General features: G+C 40.6%; 1 protein-coding gene across 1 annotated transcript in view; it reads right to left on the minus strand.

The window, feature by feature from the left end:
* Positions 1-22865, minus strand: part of PSD (pleckstrin and Sec7 domain containing) — a 656537-nt gene that overhangs the window by 598527 nt on the left and 35145 nt on the right. The window contains exon 3 of the mRNA XM_078643048.1: positions 17458-17962. Coding sequence (XP_078499174.1) covers positions 17458-17962 — 505 coding nt within the window. The remainder of the gene's footprint in view (positions 1-17457; positions 17963-22865) is intronic.

Below are 22865 nucleotides of genomic sequence, written 5' to 3' on the forward strand. Positions count from 1 at the left end.
TCTAGTAAGTTGCCGCACTGGTGTGGCCATCCAACAATGCTGAAAGTCGGCGTGGGGCGCCCCGTTGGCCTGTGAGTTTGCGTCAGTAGCGGACCGATGTGCGAATAGGCCGAAGGCAGCACAACGCGCCAAGATCCGGATGGCACCGAGGTGGTGTCTAGTAAGTTGCCGCACTGGTGTGGCCTTCCTACAATGCTGAAAGTCGGCGTGGGGCGCCCCGTTGGCCTGTGAGATGGCGTCAGTAGCGGACCGATGTGCGAATGGGGCCAAAGGCAGCGCAACAATATTTTCTGATTTGAAGACACCACAAGGCGCTGAGATGCCAAGATCCGGATGGCACCGAGGTGGTGTCTAGCAAGTTGTGGCACTGGTGTGGCCATCGTACAATGGTAAAAGTCGGCGTGGGGCGCCCTGTTGGCCTGTGAGATGGTGTCAGTAGCGGACTGATGTGTGAATGGGGCCAAAGGCAGCGCAACAATATTTTCTACTATATTTTCGGAGTAGAAGACACCACAAGGCGCTGAGATGCCAAGATCCGGATGGCACCGAGGTGATGTCTAAGTTGCGGACCGATGTGCGAATGGGGCCAAAGGTAGCGTAACAAGATTTTCTGTATGGAAGATACCACTAGGCGTTGAGATGCCAAGATTCGGATGGCACCGAGGTGATATCTAGCAAGTTGTGCCACTGGTGTGGCCATCGTACAATGGTAAAAGTCGGCGTGGGGCGCCCTATTGGCCTGTGAGATGGTGTCAGTAGCGGACTGATGTGCGAATGGGGCCAAAGGCAGCGCAACAATATTTTCTGACTGACACCACAAGGCGCTGAGATGCCAAGATCCGGATGGCATCGAGGTGATGTCTAAGTTGCGGACTGATGTGCGAATGGGGCCAAAGGCAGCGTAACAATATTTTCTGTATGGAAGATACCACTAGGCGTTGAGATGCCAAGATTCGGATGGCACCGAGGTGATGTCTAGCAAGTTGGTGTGGTCATCCTACAATGCTGAAACTCGGCGTGGGTCACCCCATTAGCCTGTGAGATGGCGTCAGTAGCGGACCGATGTGCGAATAGGCCGAAGGCAGCACAACGCGCCAAGATCCGGATGTCACCGTGGTGGTTTCATAGTTGAGAGGCACTTCATCTGCAGTGGGGCGCCGAGATCCGGATGGCACCGAGGTGATGTCTAGCAAGTTGCTGTACTGGTGTGGTCATCCTACAATGCTGAAATGTAGTGGGGCGCCCATTTACCGTTTCAGTTGCTATTCAGCTGAGTTTCGGCTGCTCTTGATGCTACAGCGACAGGCGGCTGCAAGAGGACTCTCAAAATGGCGGCCTGTTCTTTGGATTCGGGCCTGGTCCACTAAAATTGTCCTGGGACACCTTAGAACTCGGACGCTCGATTTTTTTTTCCTTTCCTGTACATGCAAAAAAAGGTAAATGCCCGGTATGTTACACGCTTCATCTGCCACGATGAACTCTCCAGAGGAACCGAAAAAAAATATAGTTGTGGTAACTATACCATGCATCGTCATATGGAGAGGTGGCACCAATTAATTATAGTGCTGCATAAAAGAGAGATTTGGAGGAGAACCCCTGACCTGCTAGTACATTCATCAAAGAAGTGGCACTGAGAGCTTCAGAGGCAAGGGAAACGGTCCCAAATATTTAGAAGAACTTTGGAAAGATTAAAATGACATGTTTAGATTGTGGTAAATTAATTTCATGTGGGCAGATGAGTGTTACTCTAATAAATACAGCATATGAACATCATCATAGTCGATGGTTGGTAGAGACATTTTGACTATATCCTGGACCTGCCCGTCCTCGCCCAAAATGGCGCCGGAATGAATGGGACTCGTAACTCCTTGTTGTGTACTGGTTGCAGAACCTTGAAATCACGAGATACGTATGCAGTTTTGAAGCACATGGCGGGCGGGGACGAGAATTGATTGAATATTTCGACATCCCTATTGATATTAAGTTCTGATGTGTTATTGATTACTGTACTGTTGAAAATTCGAATTAACGTCACCCATGGTACTTGCCCGCAAATGTATATCTAGATAATTTTATTGTAACTGGCCCTGTCGTATTTTAATTATAAAATGTACGTCCACCGATTCCGTAACTGTTAGACACCTTAGTTTTTGCAACCTAATGGCCCGCCCGTTACGTTCCTCTACAGTGTAAATGTCTATTCATCATATACGATTACAGTTTGCTCCGTGGCAGGCCCACGTGGTTATAGGCTCGTATTTGTATAATGAAATTTTCACAATAAAGGTTTTTAAAAGAAAACATGGTAGTAGTGTATACATTGGTAAAGTTTTTAATAATAGTCACTGTTTTAGAATCATTAAAAGGCAAGTGAAATAAAGCAGACCAATTACATGAAGGGTAAAAGGTATAATACGAAGGAACGCAGTAAAGATAAATGGTCAAGGGCTGTTGTGTTTTCTATTCCTGCAACATAAAGTGATCGATAAGAATCTCATATTCAGGCGTATCGGCGACTAAGACAGCAGGTCGACCCTCTTTTGCTCAACGGCTCCGTCATGGGACGAAGAAACGCTCTTTTTGTCGAAAAAAGAATATATTTTACTTGCAGGACAGTTGTAAAATTTCCGGGAAAGTACATTAGCCTGGAACATTATAACATCTATTTAAGAGAAAATAATGTTCGGAAGTAATTAAAAGCGTAATTTTTAGGTGATATGACCAAGGCTTTCATCATTAGAATAAGAAAAGTAAAATGAACCAATGAAAAGTTTTATTAACAAGTCACATGACTTGTTATGCTTACGTTACGCGCTGCGCGCCCCGGATGACTTCCGGATGCGCTAACGCGGCGCGTCATATGACGCATTACGCGACAACGCAGGTCCAGAATATAGTCAAAATGTCTCCACCAACCAGCGGTCGGAACACAACCCCTTTCAGCAGGCTAAATAGTTCTGTTAAATGACAACAGAAGGGACAGGCAACAAGAACCATCAGTCAAAGAGGGGAGGGCTAGTTCTTCTCTACCGGGTTACATTGGGGCGCTACCGGAACTGATCGAATTGGTAGTCTACAGTGTTTCTGGATGTTTCAGACCGAAGCTGGGGTTAGCATGAGAGCAGCACCATTTCGTAGCTCCGTTGTGGCCATTCCGCAACCAATCATGGCAGCCGCTCTTTATCGTTATTTTAGGCCCGGAGGGTGGCGGAGCCGAGCTGTTTTGCAGCCATCATTGTGTGGAGTTCAGTTCATCTCACTAGTTTTGTATTTGTCATGAGGGGTTGTTCCTAATGTTTCTATTTTAGCGAGGTCAAAAAGAGATCCCATTAGTGGCCTACTGATTTTGCTCGATTCTTTTTCTTTTTTTTTACACGATTTTTCGTTATCTGCAAAGACTAAACAGAGTATTGCGACTCTGTGTTTGTTTGTAAATAGAGAATGAACCAAAGAGAACTAATTCTAAAACAGTAAATACTTGGATAACAATCAATCAAATGGAGAGAGAAGCAGGCACGACGGATTACAACGGGGGCAAAGGCCTGCGTTAACTACCTTTCACTATCTGCAAAGAGAGAGTACTCCTAATAGAAATGAGGGGGGGGGGGCACCATTCAAAGCAGATCAGTGTGCATAAACACGAAAATGTTTTCACTTACCACGTACTTGACATTCGACAGCTTATGATATTTGGTATTAAAAAACCATTGAAATTCACTGAAAAAACCATAGGTTATAGACCATATATAGTTAGGAATTAGCATTTACAAAACCTTGAAAATTCACTGAAAAAACCATAGGTTATAGACCATATATAGTTAGGAATTAGCATTTGAAAAACCTAATTTTACTCACACAAAACCATTGAAATTCCATATATAGTTAGTTGCACTAACTATATATCGCGCACCCGCAATCCACTGCTGATCATGTCACATATTACATCATTCATGACATGGTCAGTGACATCACTGATGACATCACTGATGACATCTCAAATGACATCACTGATGACATCACTGATGACATCTCATTTGACATCAATGACCACATCACTGATGATATCATTCATGTGACAATACAATGCATCTCCTCACATTTTAATATAACCTCTGTTTCACCCAGTGTTAAATACAGAGTATAATTTTTGAAACCATTGACACACCAATACTAGTTACTACATACGTACTCACTGATTCCTACGTCTACACACACATTCACTCATTCACCCATACAATCATTCATACATACAATCACTCATCTTTACAACACTATCATATGCACTCATACACCTATACAGACACTCACACTCTGCCACTCATCCATGAAGTTACTCACACACCTAGTCAGTCCTGTAAAGAATCAATCACACTTCCATTTTCTTGTCTATACAGTTAAATATAGAGCACCTTACATTTTCAAACATATAGTAACACATACTTACTTTCTTATACAATCATTGATACAAGTACACATTGATCTGCACAGAGTCACACACCTCCCAGCCAGCCACACACACACTCAGTCTCCCATACAAATACTTGGACAATCAATCAATAACCCATATAGTTAATCATATAGCTACTGATCAACACATGCAGTAGTTTACAGAACAACAGACATAATGATGCACAAATTAAGACAGTTTAGTCACTAACCCATGCACTCAGTGAGACACATTTAATCACTCACTCATACATTCAGTCATGCACCTACTAAATCCTTCGTCCAGACAGTTATACATCTACTCATTCTTCAATATCTAAAACATATTTAAACTTTACAGAAACACACAGTCACTGGATGATGTCATCAGTGATGTCATCAGTGATGTCATTTGAGATGTCATCAGTGATGTCATCAGTGATGTCACTGACCATGTCATGAATGATGTAATATGTGACATGATCAGCAGTGGATTGCGGGTGCGCGATATATAGTTAGTGCAACTAACTATATATGGAATTTCAATGGTTTTGTGTGAGTAAAATAAGGTTTTTCAAATGCTAATTCCTAACTATATATGGTCTATAACCTATGGTTTTTTCAGTGAATATATATATATATATATATATATATATATATATATATATATATATATATATATATATATATATATATATATATATATATATATGTATATATAAACACACAAGGCTGCCGTGAGCAGTTGAAACGCGTTGACCGTTTGTCACTTGATGCGCTTTCAATAAAGTTTTGTTGAGAGAATCATTGAGGAGTTCGTCCGTATCCCTCTGTATTCCTGTGGATGTATTTCATGTATCTATCTATCTATATATCTATATATATATATATATATATATTACCTACTGGCGGTCGCCAGTAGGTATATATAGTTAGGATTTTTTCTCTATGGGTTTTTTGAAAATTCTATGTCTAATAACTTTGGCGTTTGTGGACGGAATCGGCTGAAATTTTCAGGAAAATGGCACATTTTGTTTCTGAGCAGCCCTTGAAAATTTGGGGGGGGTTCGTCCAGTGGGGGCCGAGAAAAAAGGGGGGTCCCAAAACGTGTTTTTAACATTGAGTTTTCCATAGGGCGGTTGGCCTCACTTTTAGCCCGAACGGCTGAATGGATTTGCACGAAACTTGGCAAAATTGTAGGGACTGGTAGCCCGATGTGCCTTTTGTAGGTCTCAATATATGTGCTCCAGTGGATTTTGAGAAATTAACGTTTAAAAAAAGATATATATCTGTAACAGCGGACCGGTTAGCGCTCTGGTTCGCGGACTTTTCGCGCAACGGAGCTTTGTGAAGCGAAGCTGATTGGTTCTCCGGCGTCTGTCAACATTCCAAACAGTCCGTAGCGGCCGCCATCTTGTCTCTCGGTAGGATCGAGAGACAAGAGGAGGTCAAAACAAAGGGGGAAATAACTATAAGGGGGCATAGTAGATCCTCGCTGACCCCCTAGGTTTGATGTGGAGGTTTTAAAAGGGCCCCGCGGGGCAAAAAAAAATAATAAAAATAATAATTGAACGGCTGAATGGATTTGCACGAAACTTGGCAAAATATTAGGGACTGGTAGCCCGATGTGCCTTTGCTAGGTCTCAATATATGTGCTCCAGTGGATTTTGAGAAATTAACGTTCAAAAAAAGATATATATCTGTAACAGCGCTCCGCTTCGCGTAACGGAGGTTTGCGAAGCTGATTGGTCATTCTGTCACTGGGCTATAGTTGGGCTACATCTGGCTGATATTTGGGCTACATTTGTTTTTTTGTGTGTCTGGCGGCCATCTTTGGGCTACATTGGGCTACATTGGGCTTCATTGGGCTACATTCGGCTAATTAGCAAATAGCTCATCGCAAACTAGGAATGGTAAAGAATCGCTATTTATTCCTTAAAGTTCGCTATTTAGGAAATGCAAATAACTTTGATGATACATATGGCGGTTCATCTCTAACAAGATAAGAAGCATAGGGATAGATTTATGATGACTGGCGCATCACCAGGGATGTGTTAGTCATTCTGTGCCGCTGTTCCGTCACCTATGGTGTGCTGCATTTACAATGCGGCGCATCACGGGGCAAAAACAGCACAGATGCGTGATGTATCTGTGCCGTAAAGGTGGCGCATTGCTGGAGTTGTATCGCAAGTGTGATGAAGCTCCAGCAAGGGTCGGGGGTGCCCCTGTCGCAGGGTTTCTGTTCTCACACAGAACTGTGGACAGAGGATTGGAACCTCGGCGAATTAGGGTGTCCCAAAACTCACGTTAGTAATCAAAAACTATTTAGCAAGCTAGGTACAGTGTCACATTGGATATAACAAACTCTCAATGTTTAGACAATCCAGAATATGAACTTATAGTACCTCAGGATACGTGGAACTCATGAACAGTCGGTCGTTATATATTTCTTAGAAACCAGAACATGGAGTTAAGAAGAACACATGTGTATTTGAAATGTTTATTTACTAATGCCGTCTTCTCAGGCGTAGTACCTTAGATAATAAAAGTACACATATTATCAGTAGCAAAATTACCAGCATAGTTACTAGTACATAAAAAGTGAATGGTGATAGTATGTTAACATGCTGTAAATGAATAAGAGTTAGCAACACTTATAAGCAGCCGCGGGCCGTGGAGGGAGTTACGGTGAGGCAGGGAGGCGGGGAGGGGGAGAAGCAGGGTGGAGAATACAAGTACACATATTATCAGTAGCAAAATTACCAGCATAGTTACTAGTACATAAAAAGCGAATGGTGACAGTATGTTAACATGCTGTAAATGAATAAGAGTTAGCAACACTTATAAGCAGCCGCGGGCCGTGGAGGGAGTTACGGTGGGGCAGGGAGGCGGGGAGGGGGAGGGGCAAGGTAGAGAGGGCTCCACCCTGCTTCTCCCCCTCCCCGCCTCCCTGCCTCACCGTAACTCCCTCCACGGCCCGCGGCTGCTTATATCTCACCCTCCCTAATACACATATTATATTATTTGCTAAGAAGGTCTCTTTGTGTTGGTTTAGGGCGTGCCCATACTTTAGTGTCTTAGATTTGAAGGAATCACATCAGCATACACCAGCTCTCTCTTCATGTGAACCGCATCAAGTGTTGTGTATGTGTGTTCGGCAAAGCAATATAAAACCCGCCTCATGCCCAGAATTGGCAGAAGTTGCACTTATGTTATGAGTATGAAGTCGTGGAGATCAGACCTCATAACAATTCTGTATCGTGTTGTTCTTGAAACTTTAGCACTCGCTGTACAGATATAGTTTAACAAGTAAAGCAGATAGTAGACCAATAACATATTATTCTCATGTAAACCACGATGAACTACTAGGTGGAAAGCTAAAGCAACAACTAAATGTCGTGTGCAGAAGTTGCAAAAAAGGAAAAATGGCGTTTAAACCGGTAATGAGCCCATGCTAACTTAACACTGTGTAAAGATATCCAGGACCTAGATGACACCTCCCCATGATCCGGAAACGAACTGAATAAGATAATAGAAGTGCCATCTCATGAGAGCAGATTGCAAGTTTATATGTGGACGGTCCGCAAGGTAAAGCATTAAAAACTAGGAAAATTCAATGCTAAAGAAAAATAAAACAGCCAAGTACTTTATCGAGTCTTAAGCCAATAGGCAAGGTAAATAATAAAAACTTGACAATTAAGTCAATGAATTGTCAATGAAATGCTAGTACTCAGCATATGAAACATGAAAAAGGTCTATGACATAACTGTGTATGCAAAATAAGCTGCAACAGCCTCCAACAGGAAGTCACCGTCTTCATCCGAAAACAGTTCAGCCATCCAATTTAAAAGCGGAAAAGAACATACGTGCTCTCCCAGCACCGGATCCTCTATCACCATCAGAGGACAGCTCGGTGGGTTTTCAAGAAAGCTGTGTTCCAAGAAAGACTGTGCTGCCGCCAGTAAATTCCAGGGACCAAGTAGTCCATGCATCAATGCCACAGCCATAATCCTTTCGCCAGGACAAACCAACTCGTGAGTAATGATAGGAGTCATCAGCTGATTAAAGTCGACGTCAGGAGAAACCGGTCCGCAGAGACACAAATCAATGGCCCAATCGAAATCACAGGTCAGGCAGTGAAATACAGGCTGGACACAGGTGAAGTAGGAGAACCGAAAAGATAATCCATATGCCGTGCTTAATATCGCCAACGGCATTGTGCCATAATATTCTAGCATGCGATTGCGGAACAGTGTCAGCAGCTGCAGGGTCGGAGGTTGCATAGGAGGGACATCCATATTTAAAAATGTAAAAAAGCACAAGAGCGTCCGCTGGTAATGCAAGTAAAAATGCAATCCACGAACCAGAGTGGAGAAAATGGAATGAAAGGGAGCAGGGATGACTCCAAAGATTTTCTCAAATGAAGTCACGAGACCACTGGTAACAACTTTAAAAAAGTGTGCCAGGGATTTTGTGGAGGATGCGTTAAAGATAGTCGGAAACATGTTGCTGAAATTGAAAGGCAAACCTGTGTACGGGTGTTCGCTATGTGAAGTACGAAAGTTTCACGGGCCGAACTCAAGGCCACCTCTCTCTGAGACAAAAGAGCTCTTATTCTTGTCATGCCGTTGAAACGTGTCCCAAGGTTGGTATTTGTGGCCAGATTGAAAACTCCCTATGTTCATGTGTGGGAGGAAATAGAACATTTCTGCAGCAAATAACCCGTTCACTTACTGTTACGATAAAAGGAATACTTTTAATTAACTCAGAACAATCTTCATTATTGAGCATCAAATAACTACCATTTTCCAACAACTTGAACGTGGGGATGATAGCAGGAACTGGCGTGCCTTGCAACACGCAAGCCATATTTGGTCGGTGTTTGTTGCATGAATCGTGTAACTGTATGTGCCTACACATTAGTGAATGATCTGGCGTCTCAGTGCATTCCTCTCCATTCAGATAAACTTCTTGATCATCTTTGAAACATCTGTATGTGTATGGAAGCGACCAGACCTCATGAACAAAAGCACTACCTAAAGGTTCATAAAGACCTATTGGTATATATTTCATACAATTTGAAAACTTATATAAAGCAAAAGGCAGCGTTATTAAACCGTGGATAAGGCATGTTGCCAAAAAACCCGCAATCCTCTGCTGATGATGTCACTGAGCATGTCATGAATGATGTAATATGTGACATCATCAGTAGTGGATTATGGGTAATAGTATCTCTAGTTTACTCCCCTATAGCTGTCTTTCTTTTAACATAAGTGTGTGTTTCCTTCCCTTATACTTACTGTTTTTGGTTCGCTTCCAGTTCGCGTACCAGCGAGCGAACTAGGAAGCGAACTAAGAGAAATAGAGGTTGGCACAGTTCCAAATATTGTACCAATTTTTTAATAACGGGGAGGTAGTTCTGAAAAGAACTTTTTTTTTTATTTTTCTGAACATTTTTTTAATGTTTTTGAATTTTTCGGAACAGTTTTATATTTTTTTGGGTTTTTCTTGGAGGGGGCAATGAAAACGATTCATTGTAAAGGGCTCAACAGGAGCAACAAAACAAAAAAAAGAAGTATTTATTATTTTGGGCGTTTCGGACAAACTTGCATATGATAGTCAATAGCTCTGTTGATCAGAGTGATGCTTCTTTCTCCGTAGGAAATGAATCCATCGCAAAATACGCAGGTGTGTTTTACTTCACCAAATCTCATTTGTATATTTGGCACCATCTCCCTGCCCTCTGGTCCCGTTACTTCCGGTACAACAGATCTTCTGGCCATAATAGGGAGATTATCTAGGTCGTTCCGAAACTGTGCAGCACTGTAGTTGTTAGGATGCCACCTAGTCATATGGCGATGCATTGTGTAGTTTCCGAAACTGTATTTTTTGTCGGTCCCTCTGGACAGTCTATCTTGACATATAAGGCAAGTTACGTATCTTGCATTTACTTTTTTCTGACCTTTGGGAATTTTAAAAAATTGCCAAATGAAGTTTTCTTTCCGGTGAGACGTCTTGGGCTGCTCAGGCAAAAACTGCCTCTCTTCGTGCTCGTCCTCCTGTTCCTCTTCTTCTTCTTCTTGTTGAATTACAACTTGAGCAGGTGGTCCTCTCTTCCTTGGAGGTGGTGGAGGTGGTGGGGAAGCACCAGCTGAAGCTACTAAAGAAGCCATTGCTCAGTGATCACAAAGGGTCTTTCTCTCACAATGATGAAAGTCAGAGTGAGGAAAGAAGGAGGGATTTTCATCATTTGGGAAAAACAAGAGTTCTCAACCAATCAAAAGTGTTCATTTTAGATTATATGACCTAGTCTTACATCATTAGGAAACCAAAAGTGAAATGAACCAATGAAAAGTGTTATTACCAAGTCACATGACTTGCTGTGTTTACGTTAAGCGCTTTGCAGGGCCTCCCGGTTTGCTTCCAGAAACCTGCGCTTTGGCACTCGCTTCGCGTACCAGTTCGCTAACGTAGCACGTCATATGACGTATCACGCGACAACGTGGAACGTCATGCGGACGGGAGGCGTCACGATGTTGTTTTCTAACGCGGCACTTGCGGTAAAGAAACGTTTACCGGCTCGCGGTCTATTTCGCGGCATCAAGGTCAGCTAACGGGAAGCTTCCCGATTCGCGAAGCGGGAACGAAGAAAAAAAAATATTTAAAAAAAAAATTATTCATAAACATATAAAATATATTTTGGGATTTAAAGAAGAATACATTTTACAGCTACAGATATTAGCTGTTAAAAAACCAATGAAATTCACAGAAAAAACCATAGGTTATAGACCATATATAGTTAGGAATTAGCATTTACAAAACCTTGAAAATTCACTGAAAAAACCATAGGTTATAGACCATATATAGTTAGGAATTAGCATTTAGAAAACCTTATTTTACTCACACAAAACCATTGAAATTCCATATATAGTTAGTTGCACTAACTATATATCGCGCACCCGCAATCCACTGCTGATGATGTCACATATTACATCATTCATGACATGGTCAGTGACATCACTGATGACATCACTGATGACATCTCAAATGACATCACTGATGACAACATCCAGTGACTGTATGTTTCTGTAAAGTTAAAATATGTCTTAGATATTGAAGAATGAGTGGATGTATAAGTGTCTGGATGAAGGATTTAGTAGGTGCGTGACTGACTGTATGAGTGAGTGATTAAATGTGTCTCACTGAATGCATGGGTTAGTGACTAAACTGTCTTAATTTGTGCATCATTATGTCTGTTGTGATGTAAACTGCTGCATGTGTTGATCATTAGCTATACGAGAGGCTATATGTGTTATTAATTGGTTGCCCAAGTATTTCTATGGGAGATTGAGTTTGTGTGGGGGTGGCTGGGAGGTGTGTGACTCTGTGCATAGATGTGTGAGCAGTTGATTCACTAGGTGTATGAGTTCAAGAGTGCATGTGGAAAAAGCTACATGGGCGGTTGACTGTGTGCATGAGTGTATTGATGAGTGAATGGATATCTCAATGCTACATGTCATAGTAAGTACATATGTAAAACACAGTACATGTGAGAGTTGGCATATATAAATAACTGTGCATGAGAGCCACTGAATGTGTGAGTGGCTGTATGGATCATTGTGAACTTGTATCAGGGATTGTATAAGAGAGTAAATATGTGTTAGTATATGTTTGAATAAGTAAGGTGTGTATAACTGTATAGTTGAGGAAATGGAGGTGAGATTGTTTCTTTGCATGACTGACTAGGTGTGTGAGTAACTCCATGGATGAGTGACAGTGTGTGAGTGTCTGTATACACTGAGTGTATCTAAGGTTATATTAGAGTCTGAAGAGGTTTATCGTATTAGCACAAGAATGATGTCAAATGAGATGTCATCAGTGATGTCATCAGTGATGTCATTTGAGATGTCATCAGTGATGTCATCAGTGATGTCACTGACCATGTCATGAATGATGTAATATGTGACATCATCAGCAGTGGATTGCGGGTGCGCGATATATAGTTAGTGCAACTAACTATATATGGAATTTCAATGGTTTTGTGTGAGTAAAATAAGGTTTTCTAAATGCTAATTCCTAACTATATATGGTCTATAACCTATGGTTTTTTCAGTGAATTTTCAAGGTTTTGTAAATGCTAATTCCTAACTATATATGGTCTATAACCTATGGTTTTTTCTGTGAATATATATATATATACATACATAGATATATATATATATACATACATAGATATATATAGATATATATAGATATAGATATATATATAGAGATATATATATATGTTTTGTTTTTTACTAATTAGTACAATATTGATCCTGTTGGGCCCCAGATATCAAACCCTCTTTACAAAAGAAACAGTGTCAGGGCAGGTGAATAGTTCTTCTATCCATTGAGTGGCACATACTGTGCCAACATCAATGGTGCAGAGACATCCTTCCCTACCTGGGGGGAAGATATAAAATGGTCAGAGTGGAAATATGACCTCTTCCCTGGCGAACTGAACTCTGGGCTCCCTACTTGTGATTCATACAATACATGCCCCTTAAACCTTGCCCCTTCAGGTGATATGAAGTGATGTGACGAAAGCAAAAAGTGACAGTTTTCAGGGAGTTTTGAACCTACTGCTGCATTTTACTCAACTTTTTCAGAGCTTTTATTTTCAAATTTTCTTCACTAATTTTCTAATCCGGCAAATGGTTTCTTGAAGTAAACCATCTGAATGCTTTAACCAGGGAAAAATTAAATGAAATTACTAATGCGCCCAGCGTACCCAAAGCTGGGCTTCCAGGAAGGTTTTGCTTCCAAACTGGCCACATGCCTCAGGCATATAATCTTGGACCATCTGCATCTCATCACTGGCCTGTCGCTCAATCTGCACAGTCTACAGAGATGGAAAAGGTTCACTTAATAAAGTGTTGGTCTGGTCATGAGAGTATGGTTCAGAAGGAGTCTGGATGGGATGTATGACGTTACAACGCATACTTTTACCACGCATACCTTTACAACGCGGTTTTTACCACGCATACCTTTACAATGCATAGCGCTTAGAGGTGCTGGATAGTGGTAAGTATAATTTTCTATTCCAACTCCAGTCCCCGTGGACACTAGGGAAGGTGTTGGATAGAAAATTAAACTTATTTCCTATCCTAGAGCGCCCCCCAGCGCAATGCGTTGAAATGGTTTGCGTTGTAATGCCAGCGTTGTAATGGTATTGCGTGGTAAAAAATGCGTGGTAAAGGTTGTATACCGTCTGGATGTTCGGGCATAGAACAAATTAAAGGTTTTAGGGGCAGATGTACGACCGTTTTCTGCAGTCACAAACGTGAATTTGACCCATTTGCAACCGCAAAATTGGTCAGCCCCAAGTACAAACCATATTTTGCAAGTTGCCAAACTATTAGCGACTCGCAAATTATGGTTTGCGACTCGCCATTAGGAAGGGGCGTGCCAAGGGGGGTCCCTTCCTAATAGCGAGTCTGACTGCAATGTAAGATTGTTTTGCACCCTTTTCAAAAGGGTGGTAAGCCACTCGCAAACGGGAAGGGGTCCCCAGGGAACCCCTTCCCCTTTGCAAATGGGTGAGTAGATATTTTTTAAGAGCAGGCAGTGGTCCCTTTTTTCCTTTTTTAAATACATCCCGTTTTCCTCTAAGGAAAACGGGTTGCATTAAAAAAAATATACTTTATTAAAAAAGCAGTCACAGACATGGTGGTTTGCTGACCCCAGCAGCCCACCATCCCTGTGAGTGCGAACCATTCCAAATGGGGTGCAAATTGCGACAGCCTCATGAATATTAATGAGTCATGCAATTTGCGACCCCATTGGGAATCGCAAACAACATCTGGGACACTGTTGTACATTCATTTTTGCGAGTTGCAATTTGACGCAATTTGCGACTCGCAAAAATGAATGGTCATACATCTGGCCCTTGAACCTGTAAACACTGATTCCTTTATCTCCCTGGTCACCGCCATGGGAACTTACTATCTCCTGATATCCGGGCTTGCCTTTCAATCAATGAGTTTAAAAGTACAAAGACGCGATCAGGCAGAAAAGTGTAAGTTGACCGCTAATTATACTAAACTGTGCATACATCAAAAGCCATTATATATCTGGTTATTATCTGTATTTATTATTTATATGACATACAGCAGCACCTTTGTACAGCAGCTCAATCTCTGTTTGTTTTTTATGATCAAATCTGCTTAATATTTTATGTACCACTTTTGTCATTTTTTATCATTTGTGTTAAAATGCTACTGTTGCTCAAATACATAAATATTGCAATTCCAATTTTCTTTCCCGTTAATCATTTGCATTAATGTAATTCTAGCCCTCTTATGAAATTGTTTCATTATGTAAAGAAGACTCCAAGAGTGTCTGCTTAAAAAATAGGAGTCCCTAAGTGGAACTTTGAGAATTCTTGAAACAAAAACATTTTTCCTCAGAATTTTCGAAGCAAGGCATTCCAGATTTTGTTAATATGTATAGTAAGTGGAGCTTCTTACACTGGCCTTTCTGTGACAAAAAGGCTGCTGTGAACGTTGACCCTTATGGTTATCTTAACCCAAGCAAACACATGTTATATAGAATGGTGCACAGACATAATATCGACTCCACAATATCGAATGGACAAAATATCGAGTTTTAAATATCGTTTGGAGAAAATATCGACAGGACAGAATATCGACAGCCAAAATATCGTTTTTAAGGTAAGTGAAGTAATATCGACTGTAAATAATATCGAAAGTAAAAAATATCTTTTTTTATATAATATGTAATTATTTATAGTGTGTTTATGTTATAATATGTGTGAAAAGTGTCATTTTATGTTATAATTATTTTTAATTAATGATTTTTTTTTAATTATTGTGTAATTTTATTCTGTAGCGGGTTGTGGGTTTATAATTTAATTGGTAATTAATTTAATTTAATTGATTATTGCTAATTATGTAAATTAAAATAATGTATTTCCTGTAGCGGGTTGTGGGTTTATAGGGGAATAGGGTGGGAAGTAATTTAATTATTATTTATTAAATATGTAAATGTATTAATTGGTAGTAATATTTAATTAATTGGTAATTAAATAATATTTGTTAATTAATTAAAATGTAATTGGTAATTAATTTAATTTAATTGATTAATTGCCAATTATGTTAAATTAAAGGGGTATTTTTAGGGTTCAGGGTCAGTTTTTAGTTTTTGGGTAAAGGGGTATTTTTAGGGTTCAGGGTCAGTTTTTAGTTTTTGGGTAAAGGGGTATTTTTAGGGTTCAGGGTCAGTTTTTAGTTTTTGGGTAAAGGGGTATTTTTAGGGTTCAGGGTCAGTTTTTAGTTTTTGGGTAAAGGGGTATTTTAAGGGTTCAGGGTCAGTTTTTAGTTTTTGGGTAAAGGGGTATTTTTAGGGTTCAGGGTCAGTTTTTAGTTTTTGGGTAAAGGGGTATTTTAAGGGTTCAGGGTCAGTTTTTAGTTTTTGGGTAAAGGGGTATTTTTAGGGTTCAGGGTCAGTTTTTAGTTTTTGGGTAAAGGGGTATTTTTAGGGTTCAGGGTCAGTTTTTAGTTTTTGGGTAAAGGGGTATTTTTAGGGTTCAGGGTCAGTTTTGGGGTACAGGGGTACAGGGGTACAGTGTATAAATAAAGTAAAATTAAATTTACATTAATTTAATTTTATGAAATTAAATTAAATTAAATTATATTTAAATAATTTTAAATAATTTAAATTCAAAAAAATTATTATATACTTACCAATACTTACGTTGTAATGGTAGTGCGTTGTAAAAGTTGCGTTGTAACGTCATATATCCACTGTTGCACTCTTTGCAGTGGGAATAGTAATTTTTACTCTTTTGTATTTGTACGTTAATAATATTGGCTATTATTTAATTAAATGTTGTTACTATATATATATATGTTTTAAGAAATATGATTAAAAAAATATTATTTTTTTACTTTCATTAATTATTGAATTATTAAAAGTTATTTTAAGTATTGTTAATTATATTTTAGTAATTAATTTTTTATATTAATGTAATTAAACATTGTTTTTATTAAAGTCGATATTTTTTACAACTATATTTTTGTTAACGATATTTTGTACTCGATATTTTTGTACTTACCTGTTTGTACATACAAACTCGATATTTTGGTTGTAGATATTTTCTCGTCGATATTTTGGGTAGTCGATATTTTGGTAGTCGATATTATTTCAGTGATCCATATAGAATATGTGAGAATACCTTTGGGAATTTTTTACAGTTATAGGGCTCAGTTCAGCTGACCCAAAAATCAAAACAGGAGGCGTGTCGGTGCAAGCTGTCAACTACAGTGTTCTTCTGAATGTCATCAAGTATAGGTCATCTGCACAGTACCAAAGACACAAGGGTTGTTGGGGAGAATCACAAGTCTTCCCCCTACCTTGCTTTCAATATCACAATATGAATCTGCAAAAGACAAGAGGAAACACTGTAAGGCCAGTGTTTGCAGGCTCCAGTGAAATTTCTTATGGAAGACTTTTACTACTTGGGATATCGCGCACAAGCCCATGTTACAGACAGGAACTAGGCATTGCTGGAGACTACCTTGTTGGGTGGCAAGATGTCCTGAGTGCACCACATACACGTTCTCTCTAACAATAAAAAGGATGAAAGAGTGTCCATAAAAAAATTATACCAATGTTTATATTAAGTATTTGGACTAATTAATATATATTAGTAGTGACCTTCTTTTTCGAGATCATGACAAGTGGTTATAGGTTTGCTAGAAGTACACTTTTAACTGTTTTGAAAATGTTCTTTTTTAGTTCGGACTTGCTTGTGAAAGGTTATCTTGGATGTACCCCATGGCTGAAGGAATCAACCCAGACAAGCACATTTTAAATAACTGAAGATGAATCATGAGTATTTTGAATGCCAAAGGCTCCTGTATAAAAAAAATCAGTGATCAACATTGATATGATTTCAAGATGGACCTTAAAGTATCTTTTGAGGAACAGTAACTTCAATGTTAAGACCTTGCAGCAGGAAATCCTTACCTGGTACTGCTTTCCTGCCTTGAGTCCTCAAATACCTCATCCTCTTCTTCATCCTCCTGCCCGTTCTGCAGGCCGCTGTCCCGCAGAGCTGTGGCACGCGGTCCTCTGGCGGGGCATGGCTCCTCCAGCTCACTGTTCCTCCTGCCGTTGGTTCCAGTGAAGCTCTTGTTGCTCTCGCTGTCCTTTTGGCTACCAATGGCTGAGTCAACGTCCTCTTTCTCCGCCAGGATATCGTCGATATTGGTTTCACGGTAACACCTCAGAGGCACTGAGTCCAAGTCGGTCTCAGAGTATTTCACAGTCCTCCTTATGATACCTGACTCACAGATCCCAAGAGGCAGGTCACCCGATGGAGTAGTATCTATTTCCACCTCAACATGACACAGGCTGTGCCGGAGAACCTGCTGCTCAGGCGGCTCGGGCTGCTGATGGCGTGGCAAACTATTGGATTTCTGCGTTGACTCTTCAGTCGTGGAAATTGCTGCCTGCTCAACATGTGCGATTCCTGAAAGAGAAAGACCGGAGGATGTCAGTAAAAGGCAACAGCAGCTGCCGGCTTAACAGAGGAAATGGCTACGCAAGTGCTCTAATAATAGCTGCATTTATACTTTCTACTTGGAAAATCTAAATGGGGAAATTAAGTCCTGATGCAGACAGAATCAAATTGCAAATCTGGTGCTAAAGTTCTTATTTTAAAATTGGTATTTCTGACTCAGCTGTGAACACGGTCAGAGCCCATGTGGATCTTGGAGGTGGGCCACATTTCTCAACTCCTCTCCCTCAGCCTATAGGAACAATGCCAGAATCTAAAAATCCTGTGCCAAACATATGTTTTTTATGGTGACCTCATTTGTAAATAGAGTTGTAATCCGCCTTCTCTTGAGCTCTTTGTATTTCCTTGTTAGCTGCATCAGGTAGCAAAGTACAGAACAAAATAACGTATTCACTAAAACAGACACTAAACTCAAAGACACAGAACTTCTATTGTTTTCTAGGAATCATTTCATGATAGTATGTGAACTGAATGATGTACTGTGGTGGCAGTCTGCTATCCATGAAAGTTTAAGAAAATAATGTTGCAATCATCCTAATCCCACACTTTATCTAGCACTTGCTACTGAGACAAGTTTTCAGGAGAGTGAGTGACAAATCAGCAATCTATGACAAAGCAGACTAAACTGTCTATTATGTCCTGATCCCAAGTGGGATGTAAAACTCAATTCCTCCAATACAACGCTAATGGTGCAAAATCATTGGCAATTCCAAGTACTACAAAGATGACTGCAACTGATAATTATAAGGTGTGATAAATTCAGCACTTTGCAGTTTTCTCCAGGACAATGTCTGCAGGTCAAGCTGGCCAACATTAATTGGGAGAAAAATGTTCGGTAATTAAAAGGGTATGCCAAATTTGGTGTAAAATGCGCCAAATTTGGTGCAGTGGGTACCAAATTCTCCATGTTATCCTCCGCTTCTGAGTTTGGACTCTCAGGCCCTGATTTGAGTGGGATATAGTTTTCTAGCCCGCTATATGGTCACACTCTTCAGTGACCTGCAATACTTCAGTTTCATGACCTTATATATGAACTCAGCCTTCTGACGTGTTCCTCTATAAGATCAAAAAAGCACATAGTGACTTGTAATATCCTTAAATTATAAGGCATGGGATACTATACCCATAGATCACTGACAAGTTCTACTCTGATTCCACTCAGTAATCCCTTTTGCTGGTAGAGCTGAAACAGAATGGAAGCTAAAACACAAAGACATCTCTCTCACGAACACAAACACACACACACACACACACACATGCATGCACACACACACACACATACACACATACATCCCCCTCCTCACTTTCTTTTCAGCTCTTCTTTCCTCCCTCCTCCTTGGCGGAACAGATCAGAACCACAGTTCTCTCACCTTCCAACCTACATATTGTTTTACTATATAATCACAAAAGATGCGTCTGATATTTCTTTGAAGATTTAAGTATAACCTTGGACTGACTGCCTCTGCCACTTCCTCATTGTCCTTGGTGACCTAATCATAACATGAAATCTAAAAAGAAGACATACGTTTCTTTACTACTCTCAGAACAGTCTATTTTCAAACCCTCTTTTAACTAACCACCCCAAAGGCAAACTTGGGACCTCAACCTCCAATATGCATCAGTATACTTCATTCTGCAGATCAATCTCTGCCCAACATAGAGCCCCCTCTAACTCACATGTCTATTGATCACTAAATAGAAATATCCAAATTGAAATTCTCACTTCTCACTTGACTCAATCTTCTCACTCCTCAAACAGTTCCGGCAATACTGGGGCTACTCTCCTCAATTCAGCCCCATTATAAATGCACTTTACCCTGACTTCTTCATCAACTCCAACTATCCTTCTGCAGCTCTACGCTTCAAGCAATGAACCACTCCTACCATATGCTCCCTGAAGACACAGATTCACTCAACTCAGTCAACCTACCCACTTACACACCCAGTCACTCACTCACATAGCCATTCCGACTCCCACTCACTCACTCACAGACCAACTCACCCACCAACACAATAACTCACCCAACCACACACCCATACAGTCACTCACACCCATATAGCCACTCACACCCGCTTAAACACCCATGCAGCCACTCACACACCCATACCACCACTCACACACCCACAAACCTACTCACACACCCATACAACCACTCAGACACCCACTCACGCACCCATACAACCACCACACACCCGCAGAGCTGGTCAGAAACCCACTCATCCATACAGCCACTCATGCACACACTCATAAAGCCACTCAGACGCCCACTTACCCACTGATACAGACAGTCACACAGTCGCTCAGATCACATATATTATAAATAGTACCACTCATTAGTAGTATAACTAGTATACTAATCTAACTTTTGTACTGGGTTAGTATATATGTTTAACACTCATAAACTCTTAGAAAACACACTCACTTGATGATGTCATCAGTCATGTGATTTGAGATGTCATCAGTGATGTCACTGACCATGTCATGAGTGATGAAATATGTGAGGTCATAAACAGTGCATTGCAGGTGCATAAGTTATAGTTAGCTCAGGTAACTATAACTGCTGAATTTCAATGGTTTTGTGCGAGTGAAATCTGAGCTAACTATAACATCCCCGTAACCTTTATTTTTTTTTTTCAGCGAAAATATATGTGGTGGTCGCCACTAGGTAGTTATAGTTAGGACCTAGTTTCCATAGACAAAGCGCTTTTTATTCTGTTAACTTTGGGCCCATTTGATGAATCGTCACAAAAGTTTCAAGACTAGCATGCCAGTCACTTCAGCGGCTGTCTGGAACGTTTTGGGGTGATTCGTCAAGCAAGGGCAGAGAAAAAGGGGTGTCCCAAAATGCATTTTCCCCATACAACTTCCCAGAGAGATTTTAGACATGACTGCATTCCGAACCGCTGAACTGAATTACACCAAATTTGGCAGAAAACTAGACGTTGGTCCAGAAAGATCTCTTTTTGTAATTTGGTGTCAATTTGTTCAGCAGTTTTGGAGTTATTAAAGACAAAAGATGTATGTATATCTAGAGATGCGGATCCACAAGTCACCAGCAATGCCGTGATTGACTGCCCGCAACCTGAAAGGAAAGTTGTGGCCGCAATTTGTTTATCGGACACGGTTTCTGTGAGATATAAAGGGTCAGGATAGAGGTATCCTGACCCTACAGGACTGATGAAGGGGGTCAGTGAGGGACCTCTCATTGGCAGGAAATTGGGCAAAAATGGTTTTTGGGGGGTGCACGAGTATCTGCAGAAACACTGCAGCGCTCAAAGTGACCCAATGTGAATCCACAAAAGATCAGCGGATCTAGACTTCAATTAAAAATAAAAATACACCTACTCACAGACACACTTACACACTTTCTCACCCCAACAACCAGTCACACACCCGCTGATAGACCCACAAAATGACTCACACACCCACTTACCGACCCATACAACCACTCACACGTCCACTTACTCACCCATTCAGCCACTGACACACCGACTTAAGAGCCACACTGCCACTCATACATCCACTCACACAGACCCACAAAACCACTCTCACGCCCATTCACACAATGTACTGCTGATAACTTCACATATTATATCACTTATGATATGATCAGCAACATCACTGATAACATCACTGAAGACATCATACAGCAAAGTAAACTTCAATATACTTCATAAAATACTATTCACATTTTTTTAAAGTAAGAAGACACAGGTACAGCAAGGGAGTTCACTGTAATCCTATCAACTACTACACTGCCTTATTACGTAAGAGACAGGTTTGAGCAGATATTCCTGTGTTTTCAAAGCCACTACTGTAAATACTAATGACCAAAGTAAAATGTGTATCTGTATAGGCTAGCCTGTTGCAAACCACAACAACACCATTCGTGAACCTGGAAAAAGGTTTTAGTACAAATGTCAGATTAACACAAACCACAACAGGATACAACCTGTAGAGAGGTCTTAGCGGAAAGGCCATTGTGTCATAAACCACTCTTAACCTGAAGGGGTATTTTTTTGACATATACTTGGTGCTCCCTTGTGTCTGGACAAAGCTATACCTCTCTGAATAGCTCTAATTAGAGCAAAACGTGTGTCAGAGGTTGCTTTTATGTGCTCCAGGGTGGTTTGGATGGTATTTTACCAATCCAAAGCTGTAATATGGTGCCTGGAGTGGTAAAAGGCTTTTGTTATTTTACAGCTCAGCATGGATAGCACTTTGCTAATCCTATGCTTAAAGATTTTGCTGTATAAATGCCAAAAGGCTTTGTCCCTTTCTAGCTCGGCGTGGATGGTACTTTGCTAATCCAATGCTTAAAAACTTTGCTAATAAAACAGATATTTGCGTCTCTCCACCTAATTTTGGGAACTACCCAGAGTTCTCTGCTTCCTGTTTTGCATAATTTATTCAGCACTCTAAACCTGAAAGGGTATTGTTCTGACTTATATTGGGTGCTCCCTTATATCGGGACAAAGCTGTACCACTCTGAAGAGCTCTAATGAGTGCGAAACACGTGTCAGCGCTTGGTATATGCAGTCCAGATTGGCTTGGATGGTATTTTACCAATCCAAAGCTGTAATACTGTGCCTGGAGTGGTAAAAGCCTTTTGTCATTTTACACCTCAGCATGGATAGCACTTTGCTAATCCTATGCTTAAAGATTTTGCTGTATGAATGGCAAAAGGCTTTGTCCTTTCTAGCTCGGCGTGGATGGCACTTTGCTAATCTAATGCTTAAAAACTTTGCTAGAAAAAAAGACATTTAAGGTGAGCAGATTCAGAGTGTCGCTGGTGTTGCAGGGTGCTCTATATAGGAGCTGCTCTCCACCTAAATTTGGTAACTACCCAGAGTT

Source organism: Lissotriton helveticus, chromosome 5_1 (genome assembly GCF_964261635.1).
Source record: "Lissotriton helveticus chromosome 5_1, aLisHel1.1, whole genome shotgun sequence".
Lineage (NCBI taxonomy): Eukaryota > Metazoa > Chordata > Amphibia > Caudata > Salamandridae > Lissotriton > Lissotriton helveticus.